General features: G+C 38.5%; 1 protein-coding gene across 1 annotated transcript in view; it reads left to right on the top strand.

The window, feature by feature from the left end:
- Positions 1–26078, top strand: part of MACROD2 (MACRO domain containing 2) — a 1662610-nt gene that overhangs the window by 1497525 nt on the left and 139007 nt on the right. The window contains 1 exon segment of the mRNA XM_012728257.1: positions 14404–14445. Coding sequence (XP_012583711.1) covers positions 14404–14445 — 42 coding nt within the window.

Here is a 26078-nt window from a genome sequence, read left to right as displayed (position 1 = left end):
AGTTACATTCTGGGGTGCTGGGAATGAAGACTTCAGCATATGAATGTTGGGGACGGGAAGGGGGGGGGGGAATAAAACTCAGACCATAACAGGATTCATCACAGAAATACAGGGACAGCCTCAGAGAAAAGAAACCCGAAACAATTTTATTTCCATAGATTTATATTTTGCTGTGGGTGAAGCACATTTGCTGTTTTCCTTCCAGGTGTATTATTTGAAAGTCTAGGGTGGCAGTTTTATGGAATTATCACACACTTTGGTTGTAAATAATTTATAATTACAGTGCACCATTGCATGACCTACAGCAAATAATATTTGTATGACTAAATACAAATCTCTCTGCTCTTTTAACCTTGTATTTTTCCACATTTAAGATTGATTGTAGGCAGTTTTGAGCACAAATCAAACAAAAAGACAATGGCTGATCTGAAATATGAAATCAACTGTTGAGCATCTACATCTTCATAGAGAATTTAGAGATATTAATTTTTCTTATAGCAACAATGCCAAATTTATAGTTTTTGAAGCTATATGAAAAAATTCTCATGGTAGAAACTTGAAAAATATGGCCAAAACTCCTTCCTCCCCCACTTTAGTTGGTCGACCTTTATTCATAGGAGTTATTCTTAGCCAGAGGTGATTTTGCTTTGCAGAGGATATTTTGAGACTTTCGTTGTTTGCCACAATGTGAGAGGGGAGGTTTACTGGCCTCTAGTGGGCGTTTGGTCAAAGATGTCATTAAAAATCCCACAATGAGGGACTCTCCTTGGTGGTGCAACCAGTTAGGACCCAACACTGCAAGCTAGCTGCCACTTCTGTGTGAGTTTGGTCCCTAGCCCAGGAACTGACCCACATGGCGCAGCAGACCTCTGCTGACCCACCGCTGCTCCCCTCAGCAGTGTACTTCATCAATCTGCCTGTTCTGCTCCCCACTCTGTCTCTGGTGAAGCCTCTCACCACCCTTTTTCCTCTGGCTTTTACCCCAGTTCTGTAATCAAATAAATAAATGTTTTTCAAAAAATCCCACAATGTAGAGGAAAATTTCCCTCCACAAAGAATTTTCCAGTTACTGTTGTCAAGATTAAGAAGTGCTGGCCTGCTGTAACCTCCTTCTCTTATCACTTGGGCCAGGGAGGCAGTCTTTCCCTTTGGATTGGGTTTTTTCCAAAATGTCCTAGATGTTGACTTCTTCCCCAGTTTATCTGCTGCACCAGATTTGGAATTTGCACCCTCATCCGGACATCTGGCTTCCTGTACTCATGGCCTCTAACCTAGGTTTGGGTTTGCCCTGCTCCATTCTTTCTCTAGCCACAGATTCCTATGCTCTGTCCTGTGACATGCGTGTGCCCAGTTCTCTTGGCTTCCACTCACTCTTGAAACCATTCCCCCATTGCTGTCTAAAAGTCCAGTGCAATCATCTCAGAAATGTTATTAAGTGGTATATAATTTTTATGCACCTAATAAGCTAGTGTGTAGGTAAAGGCCAATATACCAAGCATGAAGAATAAATTCATCCATTGTTCTCACTCCATACAGCAGTCAAAACTTATTGCTTCTTTGGCTAAAAGTTCTTACTTTTTCATTGACCACTGTTGTAGTGGCCATCGGTTGATAAAATAATCTTGTGAGTTCACAACTATGCCTAAATTTTAGAAATCTTGAACCCCCAACTAGTATCCAAGAAATCTTGAACCCCAACTAGTATGCAAGCTCAACTGATTAATTCACAGTGAAATGCCTAATTTTTAACCTTAAAAGCAATTACATCTGTCAATACTTTAGCAGTTAAGAAATTATATAACTTAAAAACAATTGTTAAATATAGTTAGCAGATGTCGTTTTTAGTAATAACAGCTAAGAAAATTGATAGAAAAATGATTTCATGGTACACATTTTCTAATCTGAGTTGAATTGATACTTTATAAAGATCCCAAAATCAAATTCAGTCCAATCATCCTGACACTGTGGCACTTTTTCCTGCAGATGAGCAGGTGAGTGACCCCTGGGAACTCCCAACCCCAAGCCTGCCATCTGTGTTCTAGAAAGATCTGCCTAAGACAGAGAATGCCATACATGTTTATGAGTATAACTTTTTTCTTTTTTATTACAAAAGTTTATTTTTACATCATTTTGCACATTTTTTTCCCATCTCGATTGTAATCCCCGCGGGTTTCCCATCACCAAATCACCCGTGTGCCACCACCATAGTCCCATGCATTTCCCTCCCTTCCCCCTCCCCCGTTTTTGATCCCATTCCCCACTCTACCCCCACAACATGTCTCTGGTATATGGTTGTTCATTATTTTTGTTATTTTCTATGAGTATAACTTTTAAAGTTTCTGAAAACATCTAAAATAAAAGAGGGTGATGTTTTCCCTCTCTTCTTGATTGAGAAGAATTATGAGCTATTTAGCCCACTAATATTTTGGAGTTATTACTCAAGCACAGCATAAGACAATAAAGTTCACCAAGACCAAGTATTAAGAAGATTCAGTGCCACAAAAAATGACCTTGGGGAATGGTACACACATTAAAAATTCATGTTTGAAAAGTATAAATTAACAGGAGGTAATATTAATACATATAAGAATTATTAATAACTTTATAAATTATAAACTTTACTGGAGAGAAGATTGGGCCTTGTTACAGATTTTTCCTTTTTGTATATAACACAAAACAATTTAAATGCTAAGTTAAGGCCAAAGCCAAGGTCAAGTTTTTGTATTATTTCTTGGTAACTTCTTAAATGTTTAAACAATCTCAATGTCTGCCTGAATCGCATAGGATTTTTTCAAATATTGATAGACATGTTGTTAACTTATTTAATTTGAGAATGTAGACATATTTAAATTTTATGTATTCTATGATACAAACTGCCATAGAGAAAATTCCAAATGTATATATATATATATTTCTGTATGAATAAATATATATATATATTCATACAGAACTGGGGTACAGGTCAGAGATGTGGAAGGTGAGAGGATTCACCAGAGACAGAGTGGGGAGCAGAACAGGCAGACCGACGAAGTACACTGCTTGGGGGAGCAGCGGGCGGGTCAGGAGAGGTCTGCCACACCATGTGGATCACCTCCAGGGCAGGCGGGGATCGAACTCGTGCAGAAGTGACTTAAGCTTCTTGGTGCTGTGCTTTAACCTGCTGCACCACCAGGGAGGGCCACAAATTTATATTTTTAGGATGCTTGTTGTATCTTTTCATATGCTATTTTCTAAGAAAATCAGAATCATCTCAATCAGGTTCTATTTATTTTGACCTACTTATCTTCAAAATGTGTGGCAAATGTCACTGATATACATTTCATTTATTTTCTCAACTTTGTGTTTCTGTCATTAATTGCTGTCTTCTAAATTATGTACATTCTTGATAGGCAACTCCAACTGGAATTGTATGTTATAATTTCTTTTTTTACTTTATTTGATCTTACTAGTGAAAAGATAATTTTGTGAACAACTGAGGCCATTTCTATTATTCCATTGTATTTATATAATCCAGGAAATTTCTAGTATCAATATATAGTTAGTGCTTATTGAAGTGACTTTACAAATACTATGAGCATATGGTAAAATAGCACTTAAGGAAGCAGAGGCAAATATGTTATTCTTCTCTAAAAAGAAAACATTTTTTTTCCTAGACTTCATAAGTATTGTTCACATAGCTAAATGCGAGTATGACATTTCTTATTTCTTGTCATATGTTTTTCACTTCTCACGGTAAAGAAATAATATTCTGCCCCCAAATTTTTGTTGTTCTTGTTGTTAACTATAGTTTTTTACAAGTCTTTTACATATTTCATAATTTTCACCTAAGTTCTGCTCTGAAAACCAACACGAGAAAGCATTCACCTGCCTCTTATATACAGTTTCCTTGTCACTGACTATAAATTTTTTTTCTCCACCTTTATTCATTATCTTTCTATTCATTAATCAATGAATAATTTATCTTATGCCTACTGTGTGCCCGAAGCTTTGAACAGTGCTGTATTTAAGATATAGTTCTTCTAATATGCCTGAAATGCAAATAATATCCAGAGAAGTTGGAAGACCATGTCAGTAAACAATCAAATGTGGCGTTAGATGGTTATAATACTTAGGAAAGGAGAGGTGAATATGTATGAGGACACAAGGAGGTGTGGTATATTCCATGAAGAATGTAGCACTTGTACAGGAGTGCTCCCACATGATGCATCAGTGACATTAAAAAAAAAAAAAAAAAAGGAGAGTGGCCCTCCCTGGTGGTGCAGCGGGTTAAAGCACTGCACTGAGAAGCTAAAGCCACTTCCGCATGAGTTCGATCGCCTGCCCCGGAGGTGACCACATGGTGTGGCAGACCTCTCCTGACCCGCCCGCTGCTCCCCTCAGCAGTGTACTTCCTCGATCTGCCTGTTCTGCTCCCGCTCTGTCTCTGGTGAAGCCTTTCACCGCCCCTGAGCCTCTGGCCTGTACCCCAGTTCTGTATTGTACAAATAAATAAATCTTAAAAAAAAAAAAAAAAAAAACAGGAGAAGTTCAGATGAGATCATTTGTGAAATAAATGAATTGCTTATAGCCAATTTATGAATTTCTTGGAAAGGTAGTCACTTACCACCACATAAGCAGCTGAGTCTAATAGTAAGTCCTTGAGTGGGAAAGTAGTATGGTGCACCCATATTAGGAAAGATTAATTCAGTCCTTAGAAACAATAATAATCCTATTGCATAAGTTCATCAGCCACTTTAACTAGAATGCTAGTGCACAGACACTGGAGAAATCTCAGTAAGTTGCCCAAAGGCACATGGCTGAGCATTTCTGACTTTAAAGTCTTTCTACTGTCCAGTGTGTCTTCTATGAAAGCAATACTGCAATCTTGAAAATATGGACATTTGTTAATTGTAGGCTTTGATATGCTTTTTTATTCATAGTAACAGAGCTAAACTTCCTAAAAAGCTTGTAATGACTGCAAGCATATGGCCCATTCACAAGTCCTCCTTTCCTTTCTTACCTCCACCCCATTAATAGTTTTCCAAGAGTAATAATGAAGCACAGGGTGTCATGATCACAAGATTTTCTTTCCTCTTGTCAAATCAACACAATAACCAGAATACAAACTTGTGGGCTGTATGAGTGACTGGGGTAGTGAATCTACTAGGTTACATTCCCAGGGAGAAGAGACTCTGAAGATAAAGTTAATGGTGCTAATTGGCTAATGCTACTCTAGGGATGGTATCCTGGATGATGCAGATGTCTGCAATATAATCATAGACACCTTAAACACTGAAAGAGGGAGGTTCAATGGACATGTGACTATGGAAGAACATTCATAAAGATGCAGCATTATTGGCTTCCATAATGAAGGGGCCCATAAGCTAAGGTATGTGTGTGGTCTCTAGTAGTTATGAAAGCAAGAAAACAGATTCTGCTCTATATTCTCCGGAAGAAAGGCAGCACTGTAGACATCCTGATTTTTGTCCAGTTAGAAATCATATCAGACTTCTGACCTATAAAATTGTAAGTAAATAAATCTGTGTTGTTTTAAGCCACTAACTCTGTGGAAATTTGCTCCAGTAGCACCAATAAACTGATTTACCAGTTGTCTTTGAAAAGTAAAAGCAATACAAGAAAAACAGCTTACCCAATCTGAATTTGACTTTTCCCCCAAAATGGCACATTCAGTATATAGAAAAGCACGAGTGAAAAAAATGCAGAATTTTCTTTAAGGATCATTATTTACAGGGACTGGGCACACTTGTGCACTTTTATATACTTTTAATCTGGGGATCAAATTGATATTTGGAATTATACAATACACACTCTCTATAATGTGATATCAATGAATTGACTGCCCTTTAAGGAAATTGGGGCTAACCATTTCCACTTGATGGGCCTCAAAAGCTACAAACAAATTTTGCCTTCAATGAAAATCCAGTGAACTGTTGCTGTAACCAAGCAACCTGAATTCAGGAACAAGCAGCAGGCATAGACAGAAAGCAGTCTGTCCTTTCAAAAGAGGAGAATGTGCAGTGTGTGTAGCAAATGCTGATAAACAGCAGAACAAATAAAGACCTGGGGACACGAGCCTTCACTAAGCAGAATTTGATCTCATTAGGAAGTTCACATAAAACAAAGACAAGACAAAATGTTGCTTGGAGAAGGGAGGGTGGTGTAGGCATCTCTACAGAGGCCCACGCAGAGAGCTTTGAAAGCCCAACTGTTCCTTAGTTGAAAACACTGAGGCACATGCAAAAAAAAAAAAAAAGAAAAAGAAAAGCACCCTTTAGAGAATGTATATGAAGGGACTAATTTCTAATGTAACACAGAAGTAAAATAATGATGAAAGGAAACAACAGAGGAAATGAAAATCTTGCAACCACTATTCCACCTTACAGGTGGGCCCACTTCTACTCAGTCATGTGTATTGTCAGAGTTGTCTGTCTCTTTCATTTGCTGTTCATATCATTTACGTGATGATGTCTACCCTGCTACCACTGCCTTGTTGGAGTTTTCAGAGTTTATATAATGGGCTGAACATGCTTACTGAAACCAGTGTGTATTTGATCACATGGCTTAACAAGCAAATTTGCAGCTTTTATTTGACATAACTGGGTAATATCTATCATATTGAACATACTCTGTCTTCTGCTTCTCTTCCTGTCTTCTGGCACACTTACCACACACAGGCATTCTCAGCTGGGAGTCCCTTAGTATTTCTAAGACAACATGTCTAATACTAAATTCAAAATCTCCCCCACTCCATTGTCATCCTGAATACATATCTGGTATTGAAATTATCATATGCCCACTTGACCAATCAAGGAGCAACACAATCATGCAACTTCCCAAGCAGTGTCTCCTACTTATTTATAAATTCATGTTATTTGAGTGTTCCTCCTAGCAAGGGGAAAAGACATTTCCCTACTTAGGGAAGTGTCTTATTTATTTATTTATTTTTAATTTCTCCTAGCCCTATCAATTACCTGCAAGAAAGTATATTTATCAAAGTTAGATGTCATGGTCTATGTTTACAATTGATGGCCAGAGACCCACCATCAGACTATTCTTTCATCATCTATTCTTTGCTTGGAATTTCTGCGTTGTCAAGTTTCACAAAAAACCTTAAGGCTACCAGTGTTTTCCCTACTCCAAGGAAATCCTGAGAAGATTGGAGCATTTCATTTTTGCTAATAACATTTGCTTTCTCTTGCAAATGCAAATTGCTCTTAGAAGCCCTTGCTAATAAAATATTAAAAAGATAAGGAGTGTACAAGAAGACTGGCAAGAAATTAAGCCTTAAGAGAGAGGATTTGAGGCCCTCCCTAGTGGCGCAGTGGGTTAAAGCACAGCGCTAGGAAGCTAAAGCCTTTTCACATGAGTTCGATTCTGCCAGCCCCAGAGGTGACCACATGCCGTGGCAGACCTCTCCCGACCCGCCCGCTGCTCCCCTTGGCAGTGTACTTCGTCGATCTGCCTGTTCTGCACCCCACTCTGTCTCTGGCGAAGCCTCTTGCCACACCTGAGCCTCTGGCCTGTACCCCAGTTCTGTATGCACAAATAAAGAAAATCTTTAAAAAAAAAAAAGAAAAAAGAAAAAAGAAAAGAAGAGAGAGGACTTGAGAATACATGAAATAAAAGACCCACAAGGATCGCTGTGATTGCTCTGGTTGACAGTCTTGCCTGTATGTGCGTATGCCCCTGAAATTTTGCCAAGGAACTTTTATGGTCCTTTTCAGGCTCCTTTCCTCTTTTTCCCTTGGGAGTGGAAAGTATGCCCCAATAGCTCACAAGGGTAACTATTTCATAAAACACTTCTTCCATGCAACCCTTAAGATCCTTGGAGCCATTGTCCAACATAATCTCATCTGCTAGCCAATTTACATCCTAGCCAGGAACCACTATAACCATGCCATCCTGCAACATGGTAGCTAGGTGATTTAACACAGATGGGAGTCTCTAATATCTTATAAGAATACTTGTTCTTCAGCCTCTGTAGTCCATTACCAGTATAAGTGTTGGTTAGATACCACACATTAGCTCAACTTAAACATCCACAAAACAGAACACCTACTGCTTTTGAAAGCTTTTACTCCAACACATCCATCAGTATTGTAGACTAGTTATTCTGACTTCAGTTACTATCACCATCACCCAAAGGGCTTGTTGAAACATGAAGCCCTTGATTTGTCCTCTCAGTTTCTGATACAATTTCTTTAGTGGGATCTGAGAATATAATTTTCTAGCAAGTTCCAGATGATAATGATGCAATTGGTCCTGACCACACTTTAGACTAAAGTTCTGAGATTTTTTTTTTTTTACTTTTTTAGTCCCTTTACAATATTAAACCTTTACAATATATTAATTATGGAAAATCTAGTAAAAAAAAACAAATTTTAAGTCATTGCAAAACCCAAGGTATGTTTGCTTATCAAAGAAGTATGGGACTTTTTTATTGGGAAATTTCCTTTCCTAAAGATAGGCATGATTAAGACAATAACCATTCATCTGGACTCTTTCTCCCATTAAAAAAAGGTAGAGTAACTATGAAAGTCTTCAGATGAGGTCAAGCCATACCCTAAGAAGTGCTGCTTCTGAAAACTTATTACTCATGGGAAAGTTGTTGGTTTTCATTCTTATTTTTGATCACAATAAGAATTTTAGTCATATTTGTGCTTTTTTTGCACAGAACACCAGGATAATCTGACATAGAGTTATGTAGTGAATAAAAACCACATCAGCTATGAAATTAACATCAAAGAGTTTCCTTAAGATGAAATAGAGCCGGAGCCTGTGGGGGCCCTCTAGGAAAGCAAAAGGATTTTCTGGAACTGGTATTTCTGAGCATACAGAATAATACCGTCTGATGGATTGTTCTCTGTTTTGAAATGGTTTCAGTATCACTTTGGGTGAGAACCTTTTATTTCATTTTTGTCCTTGAACAAAGAAGTCTGATGTTTGAAGAAATATTAGAAAGGGCAGTGGTTTGTGCCTACACTCCATCAGTCTGAGAACTGCCTCCAAATGTTGAATGACTTGACTCCCTATCTCAGCAGACCATCATCTTCTTTTATATATTGTCTTTTTGGTTCCTGGTTTTGTTTGAAAAAAATCCCTGCTAGAAATGTGTTGCATAAATATGGCTCAAGTGAGCACATTCTGTAGCATAATGTTGAACTAAAGTAGATTTCACTAATAAGTAACAGCACATTAGGTGCTTTGCAGACCAGAAGTAGTCTGTGCATGGTTTTAATACAAATAATGCTAAAATAATAAGACATGAATTTTAGGTCTTTGGTGACTTTCTCTCATGAAAAGAATGTTATTACTCAGAAGGTAGCATTTCAGTCCTCTGCTTAAAGTCTCTTTTTAATTTTCAGGATAAAGTTTAAATGCTTCAACCTGATACATTAGTATTCTCCAGAGACAGAGAACTGATAGCATTATAACAGCAATAATATGTATATGCAAACAGAGCCAGGAGAGCTGAATATAGTCCCAATAGGAGTTTAAAAATTAGGAGAGTTGATGGCACAGTTTCAGCCCAAATTCATAGAAACTTGAGATCTAGAAAATGCTTAGTTTTAGTCCAAAAACAGTTAAAGAAAAAAAAAAACCCTCATGGTCCACTGCAAAGGTAGTCCAACAGGAGGAATACCCTCTTAGCTTGTGTAGAGAATAGCTTTAAGTTGGTTGAATGAGACCCAGTCTCTGTAAGCAGGGTACTCTGCTTAGTCCCCCAAGTAAAATTTAATTCCATCCAGAAACATCCTTACAAGCACACCCAGAATAACACTTGGCAAATGTCAGAAAATTCCCATTCCATGGCCCAGTCATCCTGATCCATAAAATTACCTATTGTAGAGGCCTCCCTGGTGGCACAAGGGATTAACTGTCAGTGCTATGAAACTATCTGCAGCCACTGCAGCATGAGTTTGATTCCTGGCCGGGAGGTGACCCACATGGCACAGCAGACCTCTCCAGTCTGCCTGCTGCTCCCCTCTGCAGTGTATTTCTGTCAGTCCACTTGTTCTGCTTCCCACTCTGTCTCTGGTGAAAATCATTTAATCTCCCACACCCCTTGCATACACCCCATTCTTGTATACATAAATAAATAAATCTATTTTAAAAAGTACCCATTCTTCAGCCATTCAGAGATAGTTTATTTACCTAAATGCATTTGACATTTCATAGACCCACTGTTCTAACAATTGATTTCTTACTGTATTTGAGTATGATCGTTTCCAACAAGTTGCCCAAAATTACCCATCCTCTCATAGGCTAATGCCCAGCCAAGCAGAGTTGTTGTGAAGTGGGAGCCACTAAGTCCTGAAGCCTTGCCACAAATCTAAGGCACCTTTTAGTGGGAAACCATAAGAAGGATGTTCTGAAGTGTGTCCCAGAAAGCTGAGACAAAAGGAACAAAATCAAAGTACAAATCAAGGTAATAGCTGCCATTGGTAGCCTCCCCAAGCATCTCTCACCAGCTGTCTCTTTCCATGTCTTCTTCCCAGCTGTACCAGTGTGCAGCTTCTTCCCCTATGCTCACCTGCCTTCCATTTTCTGTAGCTTCTCCTGGATGCTTAACTACTTCACTTTTTAAGTGAGGTGGAGAACATGCACATATAGTTTTATATAATGTCCTCTTTTTATGTCTCTGTTACAAGCCCAGGGACAGCAGTATAGTTTTATATAATGTCCTCTTTTTATGTCTCTGTTACAAGCCCAGGGAGAAATGAGACAGGGAAAGAAAGGTTAAGGTGTAAGCCTCTTTCCATGGGGGAGTTAGTCTCAGTGGTATTGCTGGGATGGCTCTGGTTCTCTTTGGGCAGTGATCTAGAACATGCTCAGTATATCCAAGAAACAAATCCTATGAGTCACTTGTGAATGGCTGTCCTCTGAGGAGTCTTAATTCCCTCATATTCCTTCAGTAGTTTCTAGCAACCCAGAAAAGCCTTTGAAGTTGGTGATTGGAAGGGCATCAGCAATAACCACAGGTAATGAAGTGTTGGGAAGAACTAGGTGTAAGCATCTGAGATGCTACTGTAGCCTCTCTTTTCTCTTGTTTATTCCAGTTTTCCTTCTAGAACTCAGCTCAGGTGCACATCTTTTAAAACTTTTCCTACACCATCTCTCTTACTTAACTGCCTCTTGTCTGTTTCCCAATAGAATTGATTACCTTCACCTCAGAATCTCTTAACTGTATCTTTGATTTTTCTCTTACTTTTCTTTGTCATTTGCTTGCTTCTTTGTGTTTTCTTTGGGAAAAGGGATTGTTTATCTGTGTCTTCAGAGCCTTATGTAGTGTTTCCACATGATGTTAGCAACAATGGTTGCAAAATAGTAAAAGAAGTAATAAACAGTGATAATATTTATTGAATGCTCGTTCTATGTAATCATTTTTTATATATATTACCAACTCTTCAAGGTTTGCACTTTTATTACTCCTATTTTCTAGGTAAGGAAACTGAAGTATAGTTTTATATAATTTACTCAAGATCACATAGTTGTACACATCTGGACCTCAAAATTATCCCAAGCAACTGAGTACAGAGGCTGAAGACACTCTTAACTAAATATGAATGAGGGAGTGAAATGAGTAAATGAATGAAAGATAATACCAAGTTTGATCCTTTAACACATGGGGACCTTTCTGGGGGAGGTGTGCTCAGTACCGTCTAATGTTCAAGTGTCAGGTCTAATGCCAGATTTTTTAAGATCCTTTCCCAGTTGTCTAACTGGAAGCATCCACTCCTTCTCTACCATCTCTGAATTCTCACTACCACTTTTTCAAATCCATCTGCATGTACTTGTTTCTGCACTAATGATAGTCTCTAGACAACTGCTTTAGTGTGCGATTCAACTTGATGTTTTCTATTGACCCAAACACTAAGTCTTAAACACAATACTCCCCTTGAGAGTTGTTTGCCAGATCAACAAATGAATATGTATTTGGCAAGTAAGAAGATCTTTGATTCTTATTCAATCTTTCCCTAGAAAGTAGGGAGATATTTTTCCAGCTCCCACTAAAAGTCCATAGATTGCTGTCATAGAGATGTTAGACAACGGTGGAAAATAAAATTCTGTTTAAATGTTATAAATTCAAGGAAGATTCTGTGAAGAGTTTAATTTACAACATGTTGATAATCATTTTGGTTAGAAAATTATATTTCTAAGAAGTAGTTATTCTTTCCAAAGCTGCTTTCATAGAAAGAATAAAGAACTATATAGAAAATCACTACTGTTTCTAAAATATCTGAATGGAAGATTTACTTCTTTAAAAGTTAACCATGCCCGGGCCCTCCCTGGTGGCGCAGCGGGTTAAAGCACAGCACTGAGAAGCTAAAGCCACTTCAGCATGAGTTCGATTCCCGCCTGCCCCGGAGGTGACCCACATGGCATGGTAGACCTCTCCTGGCCCGCCCGCTGCTCCCCTCAGCAGTGTACTTCATTGATCTGCCTGTTCTGCTCCCCACTCTGTCTCTGGTGAATCCTCTCACCCTCCGCATCTCTGGCCTGTACCTAGTTCTGTATGCACAAATAAATAAATCTTAAAAAAAAAAAAAAGTTAACCATGCCCATCAAGAACTACCTTTATAAAACCTCAAATTAAATGCATTTTCCATTTTTACTGACCAATATCTCTAATCTTCATTAATAACTAACACTTGTAGAAGTGCCATATTGAATAAATTTTATTTAGAAATTATTAAACTATAATTTATATACCCAGTAGAATGTTTGCAAATCATTTTAAGTGCAGATACATGGTATACCCACATGTAGAAGATATCAATACATAGAAAATAACAAAAATTTAATTCAGCAGATTTTTTTATTGATTCCCATGTATAAAATCAGTTGACCTTATACCAGAGAATACAAAGAAACAAGAGATTTGTTCTTAGTTTTGCCCTAATTCTAATCAGGATATGGGCATATGGAAGTAATATGTTAATAACTGTCTTGTGGCATTATCTCATTTTATCCTTACAACTCAATGTAGGAAGCATTATTAGTATCCTATCAGAGAGTTAATGGTCCTTCAAGACCAAACATCTTATAAATGAATGGGTGAATGAAGGACCAGCATGCAGAACTGAATCCGAAAAGTCTTAAAAATTCATACTGAGAAGGCAATGAAAATGTGGAATATAGAAAAGAACACTATTCATTCAAATGTCAGTGGTATAGATGGTACAGTGCCTAAGCTTGGCCTTGGAGGCTGAGAGTCAATAGAGATGGTGAAGGGCCATGCCTTGAAGACCAAGGCAAGTAGGGGAAACTAAAGGCCGCGTGGAGAAAATAGCCAATCGTTGTCGTCTATACAGGTGGTAGCATGGATGAAACAGGGATGGCGAAAGTGTTTGGAAATAAACACTATGGCCTTGAGTGTTACCCTGAAAAACATAATAGATATTTTCATTAGGCAAAAAGGAAATAATAGAATAGTTGTGATCTGGACTAGGAATGGGAAAAAGAGAGAAGCAGTTGGGAAAGCACTACCTAGGGAAGGAAGATGACATTGATAGTCTGGATTTGGGTTGAAGTAAATGTGAGTCAAAAGGAAGAAACATGGAAATGAGATAGGACTTGGCCCTGGCTAGCTGCAAGGAACATTTAAGAGAACTTCAAAAGTTCAAAATGTTAGAAGTTCAAAAATGCTGCACTTCACTGAGAAAACACTCCTTGTGGGTTGTACTGGGGGTGACATAAGAGAAGGTGCAACAGGTCGGAGCATTTGAGTAACAAGTATAGCAAACAAACACTTTGGGCAGGTCAAGCTCTAACCAAGTGGTGATGCCATGTTCTTCAGGATTTAGATGTGAGCAGGTACAACTTTACTAAATGCAGAAAATACATCATTTAAAGCCTATTGTGTTTTATTTCTTAGGAATTGAGATGATCAAAGTGGTAAACATTACTTTTATATTAAAACAAATCATTATGGGGCCTCCCTGGTGGTGCATGGGTTCAGAAGTCTAAGTGCTATCAAGCTATTGCCAGCCATTGCAATCTGGGTTCAATCCCTGGGCAGGGAGCTGACCCACATGGTCCTCTGTCTCACACGCTGCGCCCCTCAGCAGTGTATTTCAGTAGATCACCTGTTCTGCTCCCCATTCAGTCTCTGTTGAATCCTCTGGCTCCTCTGGCTTATGCCTCAGCTCTTGTATGCATAAACAAATAAAAATAAACATATTATTGTGTATATGGCATGTCATAAATATATAGCTTTTGAAAAGGAAATGTATACCCTGTGTCTTAAGTTGCAATTTTCATGAGCCTGGCAAGCTAAGATAGCAGAAATGCATGATTTAACCATTTTTTTTTTACTCTCTTTGATTTCTTTCAGTCAAACTGAAGCATTCTAGTGTTCTAGATTTTATATGAGTATGTCTTTTGTAATTTTTTTGATAGATGATAATGAAGAAGAGGACGTGGACATGAAAGAAGACTCAGGTATTAAATTTATGATTTTACTCTTAGACAAGGATCATTTTATTGCTTGCATTTTTTCAAAGAAAGACAAAATAAGGTTCATAAAACAGAAATGTATGCTCAAGGTCATAAAATGAAAAAGTAGTATACTACTCCTATGGCTAGTATTTTTATATTTAAGCATTAAAATTGACTTTGAGCTTCCAGGTAGCTCAGGTGAAATGAAATATGTGATTGTAGTCAACAGAGCTGTGTAACAAATCATCCCCAAATCTGATGGTTAAAACATCCATTTACTATGCTCATATATCCTGTAGGCTTAGAATTCAGACAAAGTTCAGCAGGGAGACTTCATCTTCCAGTTCCACAAGGTCTGAAGTCTCAGGAAAGAAGACTCTACCTAGGGTCTAAAAATCACCCGAACATGTGTTCCCTTGGTGTGACTGGTGACTAACAATGACTGTCAGCTGAGCCCTTAGCTGGGGCAGTTGGAGACTCCCAGCTGAGTGCTTTACTCTGATAGAAAGGGCTAACTCAAAATACCAAATTATTAATTTCTCTGGAGTAGCCCTCAACCAATGATAGACAAGCATCAATTGATTGACATCCCTTCAAGACAATTTTGAGGCATGGTGTATTCCACCTCTATCAAGTAGAAATATAATGTGAATGACATGTATACTTTCAGAATTTCTACCACATTGCAAATTTTTTATTAATTAATACTACTTTATGTAACATAACACATATAAAACATCATTCCAATACTATAAAAATGTTAGGCAGATATTTTACATTTTTTAACTGAATTTTTTAATTTTTGTGTACACCTTACAAATTCACCTCTCAGTGCAAACTAGACACATCTATTGGTAGCAGATGGCATTGGACAGCAAGATTCTAAACCATCGGACTCTCCACCATAAGGTGATATTCCCAATAGAAGTGAGCCCTGAGTGTCCACCATTGAATACACCTAGTATTTACTGACTACTTCCTGTTTTCTCTTTCCTTCCCTATTCTCTCCTGGTGTTCCCTGGGATAATCTCTCAAATTAAGTACTTAAACTTTTGTCTCAGTATCTATTTCTGAGAGAATTCAACCAAAGATAAATACTCACTTACCTTTTGTAAAACATAAAGCCCAAGGGGAAAAAAAATTACAATGAAAATGTCAATTCCATTTGCATATAAAATGTCTTAATTATTTAAGACTCATGTTGAAAAACTTTAAGTGGTCCTCCTGTCTTAGATTTAAGTCCATGAAAATTGAAGCATTGTTAATGTTTGCTGGTTTCATTTATCCTGTTTACTCAAGTGCCCTTGGAATATCCTACAGCCATAGAGAGTACTGCCCTTTCAAACCGTTTAAGGACCTTATCTGGCTAAGGCTCATTGACTAAGTGCCAGAAGTACATATTTCCAAGCAAAGGGAGTTGACTTCATAATGAGATGCAGCTAACAATCCAAGCCACTAAGTCATAGTAAAAAAATCATTACTAATGCTAATAAAGAGTCAGCATTTGCGGTTTGGGGGCATTAATTGGGTCATTATTTCAACTTTCGTCCCACCAGGTTTCCTGGGGGATTTCTCTCCTGCAGCTGGACACAGCTGTTCAAGTCACACTCAGTGGCCCAAGAATGCTAACTCACTAAGGCAAAATGGCCCTGGGAGCTGCTTTCCATTTCCTAATATCTGAGTGCTGAAATCCTGGGGGATTTCTGTGTGGGAGAATTTCATGGTATGCCAGCTGGACCTGCTAGAACTTGGTGGGCAAATTGGCTTCAGTTCAGATCTCATTTTCCATCTTGGTTTCCAAGGATGAGTCTGAATCATCCTCCCAAGATCATTAACTGCTGCCTTCCCTTGGCCCTGTATCACCTCATCTTCTCATACAAATAGAATAATTGGAGGGATTTTTAAAACTGTAACTGACAGAAATGTTAATAATAATACTGAATACCTAAAGTTAGTGAGAGGCCGGTAAACTTGTTTTCCTGATAGGGGAAACCCTGATGATGAATTTACAGAATTTTATAGTGTAAATAGTAAATACACCTATCATGGTACTATTCAAGGTACCAATGTGAGGCCAGTGAATGTAAAGTTGGGGAGAGATGGGTACAGTCAGATGGTATAAGCTGCCTCAGCTCACCCCCAGTATACCTCTGCTGAGCCAGACTTGACTTGCACCAATCACTCAATATACATGAACTCATTTAAGACATGCAGCAACTCTAGGAGACAAGATCTATTGTTAGCTGAGGCTTAGGAGAGATTAATTCTTGTTTAAACAGCAAAGCTGGAATTTGCATCCAGGTGTGTCCAACCCCAGAGTTCATGTTCTTAAATCCCTAGCTCCTATGCCTAAGCTCCAATAGTAACTAGAGACAATCATCTCTCAGATGGTGCCCAGCAAGGTCATCCCGAAGGTGAGGTTATGCCCATGAGAGGTGGTATAAACAGACAGGCTTAAATGCCTAGGATTTCTTATAAGTCCTCAATCAGTTTCTTTAATTCAAACATAGTAAATATTTTCCCCATGTTATTCTGTTTTCAAGATCATACGCTGTTGAAATGGGCCCAACCTGTACTATTAGGGACAGAAAATCAGTAGCCACTGTGACAGGTGAGCCATCATAGCCAGGAGCACAGTGAAGTTCATTAGGAGACAGTCATATTAGTGTTGAGCTCCAGGTGTGCACACTCTACGAGAAAGAGAGGCCATGACATAGATAACACGACAGACTGTCAAGGAAATGAATTTTTTTGAGGAAACTTCTTTTAGCTTCTTCACACAAACAGAATTGTTCCCGCTGAACCACAAGTAGAAACCTTGGCATAGGGGCATAGGTATCATCAATTTTCACTTCTGTGTCCCCAAACATGTATTTATCTGTACTATGAAATGATATTATACTTATGTCATTGATGATGGCTTACAATGCAAGCTTGCTCACTACCGAGGAGTGCCCTATAACTTTTCCCACATGTTTTGGAGAACTTAAGTATCTCAAGATGTGGGCAAGTCAATGTCTTTATAAATCTCACCTATTCCCCATGAATTCTCATTCAGGTGAGATATCAAGAATTAAATCCTCAAAAATTCACTTTTAGGAAATGTTGATTTAAAGCTAGATTCCTGGCTCTAGCAATGCCCCTTTTGGTCCCAGGTGCAGACAGTGCATTTCAGGGACATGCAAGCTTTAGAATCTTCTCAGTGAGATGGTCAGTGTTCCCTTGCCCATTTTACAAATTCCTTTGAGCCCAGCATCTGTGCTCAGTGAGCTGTTCCAAGCATCTCATTTCTGGTTTTGCTGAACCCATTCCAAAGGGTCAACATCTATCTCACACCTGCTGACAGAGTTTGGGTGACTTGCTAATGTAGTCATTGGCAAAAATTTTCACGCTGGCCTTGGTAAAGACCTTAGAGGTGACTGACTTGCAACCAAAGAAAACCAACCTAGTGTCTAAAAATCTTTGTAGTCCATAATGCCAAAGTTTTTAATAGCACATGAATCAAATTCATTTTTTTTTGTTCCTTTATTAATAAATGGGGGGGAGGGAGATATTCACCATGACTCTGTTGTATAATTTTAGAGTCCTGGCATTAGGTGGTAGCTGCTAAAAGCGTGAACATTAGACACAGGCTCCATTACATTTTGGCCTTAAAGAAAGGTGTTAAAAAAAAATAAGTATAAAGGGGAAATGAATAGATTTTGAAATGAAATTCTCAGGGGATTACTAGGCACAGGGGAGGATTTGAGAGAGATCAAGCAGGCCAAATATCCTTTTTTTCTTGGAGCTTACATTCTTGGGAGTAGGACACAGGAAGGAGACACACAGCAACAACAGGGTGAATAAGATGGTTTCACATATGAGAAGTTGTGTGTTTGAGAGGTTTCCTCTGCAAGGACTATTGAAAGTAGACATGCAGGGAATATTTTCCTTTGAAATCTAATTTGATCTGAGATTCAAAGGATGAGATAGAAGCAAATGTGAATATGGGTGGGGGGGCAGGTGGGAAAAACAGCAGTGCGAAGGCACTGGGGCAGGGACCAGTTGAGCTGTGAAAAACAGAGGAACCCAATAAACGTGAGGACAAAGAGCAAATGGGAGATGTGACTGGAGCAGTGGGTGCAGCCCAGGAAACATGCTGAGCCACAGAATTGGACTTTGGACCTTATTCTAAGAGCAATATTTTTTTAAGCAGGTGAACAACACGATCTGGCTTATGTTTTAAAACGATCACTATTGCTGCTACAAGAAGAATAGACTGCAGGATGGTTGGAAAGGTAGACATTAGAATTTATAAGGCTGTTGCGGCAATCTACATAAAGGTTTTGGACTAGAACAATCATTACAAAGGATGTGCACAGTGGATGGATATGAGATTTACTTTGGAGAGGAACTGATAGGATTTATATGATTTAATAGAGAATTAAATGAAAGCAATATAAGGATGATATTTCAATTTTTGGTTTAGATTCCTATATACATAGAAATATCATCCTTTGAAGTATGGAATATGATGGAGAGACTAGATTTATAGACATCAAGATTATTTTTCTGATAATGTTGTTGAAATGCCTAAAGGAATTATTTATATAAGTTTGAAAGGCCTGATGGGAGTTGAGTGAATGGAAATCATTAGAAATAGAAGAATAGGTTCTACTGAAATCCCAGTCACACAGGAAATGGGAGGGTTCAGTTACAGAACCTAAGACACAGAGAGGACCATGTGGAAAGGCCAACTGGTGGTAGCTGTGACCATAGATTGAAGGATGTAGCTGGCCCATGAAAACTAATGACAAGCTAATAATTAATTACTGGACTTCCCATGGGCTGATTCTGATAGGAAATCAGAGAACCAGGGAATTCATTTGTGCAATCCACAAAGGCAAACTTTCCAAAGTGTAGAGACCTCTCCTGACCCACCCCCTACTCTCCTCAGTAGTATACATCATCCATCTGCTTATTCTGCTCCCCACTCTGTCTCTGGCGAAACCTCTCACCCCCCTGCAACTCTGGCCTGTATCCCAGTTCTCTATGCATAACTAAATAAATCTTTTTTTAAAAAAAAGTGTAAGATTATAGAGAAGCCAGAGCTGGAGGTACAAATTAATGTTTAAAAATGGTCTCATGGAAGAATAAGATTAACTTGGAGCTACATTTTCTGTCACTGTCTTGAGAATTTCTTATTTTATGTGGGTAAACTTAACAAGGGTGGGGGTGAGAAAAGTGAGATACACAATAATTTAGTAGAGATCATGTCAAACTCCACTCCCTCCAAAATGAGATGCTATTGCCTCTCCCCTAGCCTTATTTTGAAGGAGACAATGTATGACACCTGTTATTCCATGAAGTTTAAAATCAAAATCTCATGGTGGAAAAAAAATTGGGATTGTTTTATAGAGACTTTACTATTTTTTTTAAATCAGTTAAGATTTAAAATGTGTATGAATCATTAATTATGGCTACAAACATGTTTCAATTTAACTTTAAATCTATATTCAGTGGGAAATCTTAGGTCTTTGCCAAAATTTAACTCTGCCATGATGATAGATGAATCTGTGATTAAGCTTCCTTATATGTATGGATTCACTGAGAGGAAAACTTGTTTAAAGCTTTGACATAATTTGAACCCTACTGGTAAGTATTTAAATAAGGGTGTATTAAATTATTGTGCTTCCAGAGGAGTTAGAGTCAAAAGGCCTCTCCACCCCACAAGAAGAGCAAAGTGAAGAATCCAGAAAGTTCAAAAGATTCTAGTGAGGATAAGTTGTATACCTAATTTCTTTAAAAAATATATATTTGCCAGAAGAAGACCATGCCACTTAATTTTTTATAGTGTATATGGCCTCATTTTCAAATATTTCTAAGTGTTCAGAAATCACAGAGCAATTATTTATCCTTTCCAAATGTATCTACTCTCTCCTGAATGTGAATATGAAAAATCAGATTTCATTGTTAAGGTAAAACTGATTTTAAAATATAATTCTCTCAGTGTGATACACTTTCCATTTCTGCAAAGTAGAAATTTATGAGTAGTGCCTAAAAGTTAGGTATTCTGAATATTTTTTTTCTCATGAACACATTCTCAACCCAGAATAAATCCTCAACAACATAAATAGGAAATGTCTCTTGTCTTCAGCATTCTTTTCCACTTTCTGGGGGCCACACACCTTTGCATGGAATGGGTAAGTCCAATTGGGTTCAGTGGTATAAGGAAATGCGACTATCACCACCACTTTCAGGTTATTTAAATTTTCTTCCAAAATGTAGAGTAGATATTTTCAAATTTTCCTTTAGCCCAAGAGTTGACATAAACTTCTGAAAGGGCAAAGTATTTATGCCTTCTAGTTCTTATTGAGGGTGTTAGCATCCTTTTCCCACTTACCATCCAGTTACAAGCAACTTGGGGAGAAAGTGGCCTCAGCATAGACCTAAGGCCTTTGTGGATCCCAAAAATGTGACCTCTGGATGCTATCAGCTAATTTCACTCCCAGCAACAGATTCTATTTAAAGAGGAATCCTGTGCAGCTCACCTCCACAATTGCTCACCATCTGTGTGTCAGGATCCAGTTGAGTAACTACACTGGCTTAACCTTTGTGGGAGTTTAACCCACTCAGAAAGCAAAGCTATAAGAAAGTTCACAGTCAAAAGCTTTTAGCTTTATCACTGATGAAGTTGGACCAGAGCATCTTGTTACCCAGCCTCCTCACCCCTGAATATTAATGGCATACCCTCAAAGCTAGAGTTAAGACTAGGTGCCTGGGCTACCCTGGTGAGCTTAGTTTACAAAGATCAGATGCATGCTTTCTGCAGGCAGATGTTCTGTTCCTTCTCCCCACTCGCAAAGTGAGGGGATATGGAGAAGGACACAGCAGTGAGTGTTCCCTGCCCACACTTGGACGAGGAACAAGGCACACATGTTTCCAACTAACAGCACACAATAGAAGTGATCAACAATGAAAATAGTATGTGTAAAGTACATAACACAGGCCTGACTTCTCACTAGTAATGACTGTTCTAATTGCCCTCATAATCAGGACCTGATAGGGTGGGCACAGCCCCAATGCCCAAAAATGTGCTTGAAAGTTGAGAAACATTTGGAGAACACTCAGAGCCGTGGAGAAGGTCAGTCGCTCTAATTGCCCAAGGTGGTGAGCTTTGTTTGACTCTGATTGGGAGAGAAGCCAGAGCTTCTATCTCCTACTGTAATTAGGTCATTTCTGAACAGTCTCTTAGGGCAATTATTGGGAAATGAATTAGGGGCAAAACAACTGCCTCTTCCTAGAGAGGGCTCACTGAATGGTTTCTAATTAATACATGATCTGTGCCTGAAGTTGTTTTCCAGAGCCTGAGTGGGTTATCATTTTTGAAGGTCACAGGGGAGGCTATAAACTGCACCTTCCATTAATAAGGGATTCTGTCGAGTTATTTCTTCAAATTGTGGTATTTAATTACTAAATAACTTGTTTTATTTGGGATATCATTCCATAATCCTAAAAAATTAAATAGCATGGTTTCTTTCTCCCAATACATGGCCACAGAATCCTGCTTGTTACCAGGATATTCTCTCTGTGGCATCGTGGACTAGTGTGAATTTAGTCACTCCACAGAAACTTAGGAATTGTGTCTCTATTCCTAAAATGACTTTACAGACAAAAAAGTAAAGCTATTCAGAAAGGGGAATAATCTGAATGGTCACTAGTAGAGGACTACATGATATGTGCTCATTACTTATCAGTGTTTCCATTTTGATAAACTACTTCCCAATTTCATGAGCTGTATGGTTGCATGTTTCACTTTCTGCCACATTTCAAAAGGTCATCATCATTCTTTCTTGCTGGATATGCACATGGTGGATAGCCCTTCTGGCCAGAGGGGTAATGGGGATCGTGACCCTTCTCTCTAAGTCTTCCTTCCATTTTAGAGTCATCAATCTTTTCTAGCTTGGTCATCTCACTCACAAGGGGCTTCTGATATTTTTATTTATGGAGCACCAAATTTAATTCCCCATCATTTGACCACATCTATCTTCTCGCATATGACCCCTACCCTGTTTCTTGCCTTCTGATTAACATGGCTTATCTTACAAATACAGTCTTAAGCAAGGCCACACAGTAGAGTTGTTATACAAACTCATCGAGATTTTCTAGCGTGTATAATCACAGTTCCTGTATTTAGGTCCAGAAGAAGAATTTTCAAAGCATATGGCCCTATGTCCCTATTCTATAGGTTTATAAGGAGAGACTGCCCGGGGTCCTTTAACTTGCCCAAGTCCATGCAGCTTATCAATGTGAAACTTTCTTTTCTCTAGAAACAACACAACGTCATTAATCCTTTTCCCTTTCACTCTTCTGGAGAATAATCTAGCTTTGCTGAAGGAGGAGATAGTACCCTTGTAATAGCTTCAATTGTTTATTATTACTAAGAGTTATTACCTTATAATTTACTGAAGTGCTGAAATTCAAAATCAAACAATTTCTAAATGCATGTTTTTCTATTTTTTTTTATACTTTGGGTTTAGGAATACAATTTTGTTTTCATTATCTTTATTAAATCACAGAATAACATTGACTTGACTAACTACATATATGTTTATATTTGTATACCATATAAACACATCCACATATACACACACCCCAATACATAGTCTGCAAAGGTATATATCAAACTGACCTCAAGAATTATCTTGAAGAAATATAGGGATTTTGAGGTGTTTAATATTCCAGTTTCTACGTTAATATATAATAAAAAATGCACACATATGGCAAAAATTATATTTATAAAACAAAAACATACTTTCATTAAAACCTAAATTTTATGCTTCTAGGTTTAAAACAGTAATTTTCTACATACATACATCTCTAAAGCCTTCTGTGGTTTTGGTAATGAATGCTATTGTTCCATCATATTTTTACAGAAGGCATTAGTGTTTTGACTCTTGCTGTACAATTGCCTGTACATAGAATATTCAACAAGCTTACATGGAATGCTCATTCTTCAGGAACCCAAGCTCTTGCAATGCTACATCAATCAGCCTTATACTGCACCTTCAAATATTAATGATCTCTTTTGTCACATGAAATTTTATGTGAAACATTTTGGAAGGTAGAAAGCACTGCAAATTTTAAGGATCTAACATGGCTGTTAGAGGTATTATTATTATCATTTTCAGTAAAATAGTTTTTTTCTGAGTCTACAACCACTGGTGGAATGTACTTCCTCTACTAGAGAGGTAGCCTTTTCTTTCTGCCCTGTTATTTTCTCTTCATATTAAAGTATTGTGTGGCATGCTGTTTTGTGAGTGGCTGGACAGAAGGGAAAGTCTATCTTTCTGAATGCCATGCAGCCGTTCATGAATTATATTCATAAGCATGATATTTAATTTAATTTTTTTGACAAGTGCAGTGAAGGGTAAAATCAGGCAGTCATAATTTTGACTTTGCCATCATTCAAACAAGTTTAATGATTGACCAGCTTTTTAAAAAGTGGGAGTGAGTCAAAAAAGCTTTCTTATGAAGAAACGCTTTGTTTTATCCTCTAGACCTTAAAACGATAAGAATTTAGGCAAAATGTGCATTACCATGGTGAAAATCAGCATACAATAAAAGCCTATGTCGCCATCTTGACTTAATTATACCCTCTGTGTTCTGTGTGATGCAAGACCATTCTGAACTATTCCCCTGTCTCAAATTAATAGAAGGATCCAGCAGTCTATTTTGAATTTTTAGTCATGCTCTCCACATTTGCCTGTTAAACCGAGCTGTGCTGTGTTTTAACATCAGCTCTAGGATTTTAAGGGGGCTTAAAGAAAGTGGGTTTTGAGACATTTTCATAAAGAGGAGGGTTAAACTTACCTGAATAGAATTACCATTGGTCCTGTTTGACCAGAGCAATCCCTGTAAGTGCCTATTGTCCTTGGCTTATTACAGGGAATGTTCCTTTTCCCTCTTGAAGATGGCCTACCCAGAGAGAAGCAGAGCAGTGTGTGCATGGATGTTTTCTAGTCTGAAGTTTCCTCAGTCCTTGACTATGACAGTGAAAGAATTTAAAGCCACATCTAGGCTAAGCAAAGTTTATTAGCAACAAATGAAAGTTCACAAGGAGCATATCAGGAAAGGCAGAGTCCAGGTATGAACATCTGTAAAGACAGGTGGGGGACTCCTGGCTTAAATGGGGCTCACTTGTCCCTTTCAGGGGTGCATTGTTCAGGTGCTCCTGGTCTGTTGGCTTATCAGTCCAAATAATAATTTTCAGCTGATTCCCCCTTCTCCTGTGTTCCCAGGATGTGGTTTGGTCAGCCGGCAGGTTGTTGGGGGCAGGGATGTGCCTTCCGCTCAGCTGCTCTCCTGGGCTTTATTATCCTGCCTGTGATTTGGGGTGAGGGCCTGCCACACCTCTCTGAGCATTTCTCAGCTCTCCCCTGGAAAAGTATCAACAGCCAACATACCCAGGCTCTGAAGTGTTCTTTGGACCCTGGATATGTTGGCTCGCTGTTCGAACTGCTAATAGAGCTCTTGATTGTCAACTTGCTTCCTACTGGCACTTGCTCTAACCCCAAACTCAGTTTCCCCATATAGATGGAGGGGGAAACCTACTCTCTAGGACTGAGGAAGAGATGGGAATGAGGAAATATGGGAACTGTATAACATAATCTGGACAGAGGAGCAGTCTGTATTGAATTTGAAACAGTGCTTCCTGACACCAAAAAACTCACCTACCTTGTCTAATGTTTGAAATCCTTTTCAATATAAACAAAATCATATTGCAAGTAGAGGTAAGATTTTAAACGCATGGAGCACATCTTATATCTGGCTAATTGTTTTTTCTTAGCTCTCTCCCTGAGAATCACAGCACAATCTGCTTTGCCTACATGAAATTAGTTCTTGACCCAAATGGAATTTCCTCCTTGCCTCTCTTCCCCTTCCTGAGCTTAATGATCCCTATAGTCTAGTAAAGCTTCCTAATGAAACTTATCTATCCCCGATATTTATGTAACTTCCTCCCTGAGTCATTCACCAACCTCTGCTTTTTGCTGTAAAACATCATGGAGGTACCAGGCTAGGTGAGGGTCATGAGGAAGGAGGTCAGCTCTGGTACTGAACTTCCGTCAGTCCTTGCCAAAGAGACAGTCATTGAACCAGTCCCCATGATCCCTTGAGATTCAATGCCCCCTATTCCTACTATGCTGGGATTATGGCTCTCTGTTCTGAGAGTGAATCTTGACCCAATAGGCAGGGAGCAAAGGGAGTCATCAAAGTCTGTTCAAGGTATCCGCAGGGTCAGTGTATTTCATGTGGAACTGTGCTCTCAGAAGTCTGTTCATGAGGAATATAGTGTGAATGGCTTCTCACAGACTTGTGCGAAGTAGTGATGCTCTACAGCAACCTTCCTACAGTTGCATCCACCATCTAGATACAAATTCTCTAAGCATTCTTCCCACATACCTTTGTTAAACACCTGCTATTTAAACGTATAGGCAGTTACCTTCAATCTTTCCCCAATCCAACTGACATTCATAAAGGCATCCCATTTCACCTCTTTTTATTTTTTGGTTGTTGTTTTTGCATGGCATTTGACTTGGGGGTTTCTCTCTCTCTCTCTCTCTCTCTCTCTCTCTCTCTCTCTCTCTCTCTCTCTC

This window comes from Condylura cristata, unplaced genomic scaffold (genome assembly GCF_000260355.1).
Source record: "Condylura cristata isolate star-nosed mole 26May11 unplaced genomic scaffold, ConCri1.0 scaffold00022, whole genome shotgun sequence".
NCBI lineage: Eukaryota > Metazoa > Chordata > Mammalia > Eulipotyphla > Talpidae > Condylura > Condylura cristata.
The sequence above is the reverse complement of the archived record's forward strand: the minus strand, read 5'-3'. Positions and strand labels throughout refer to the sequence as shown.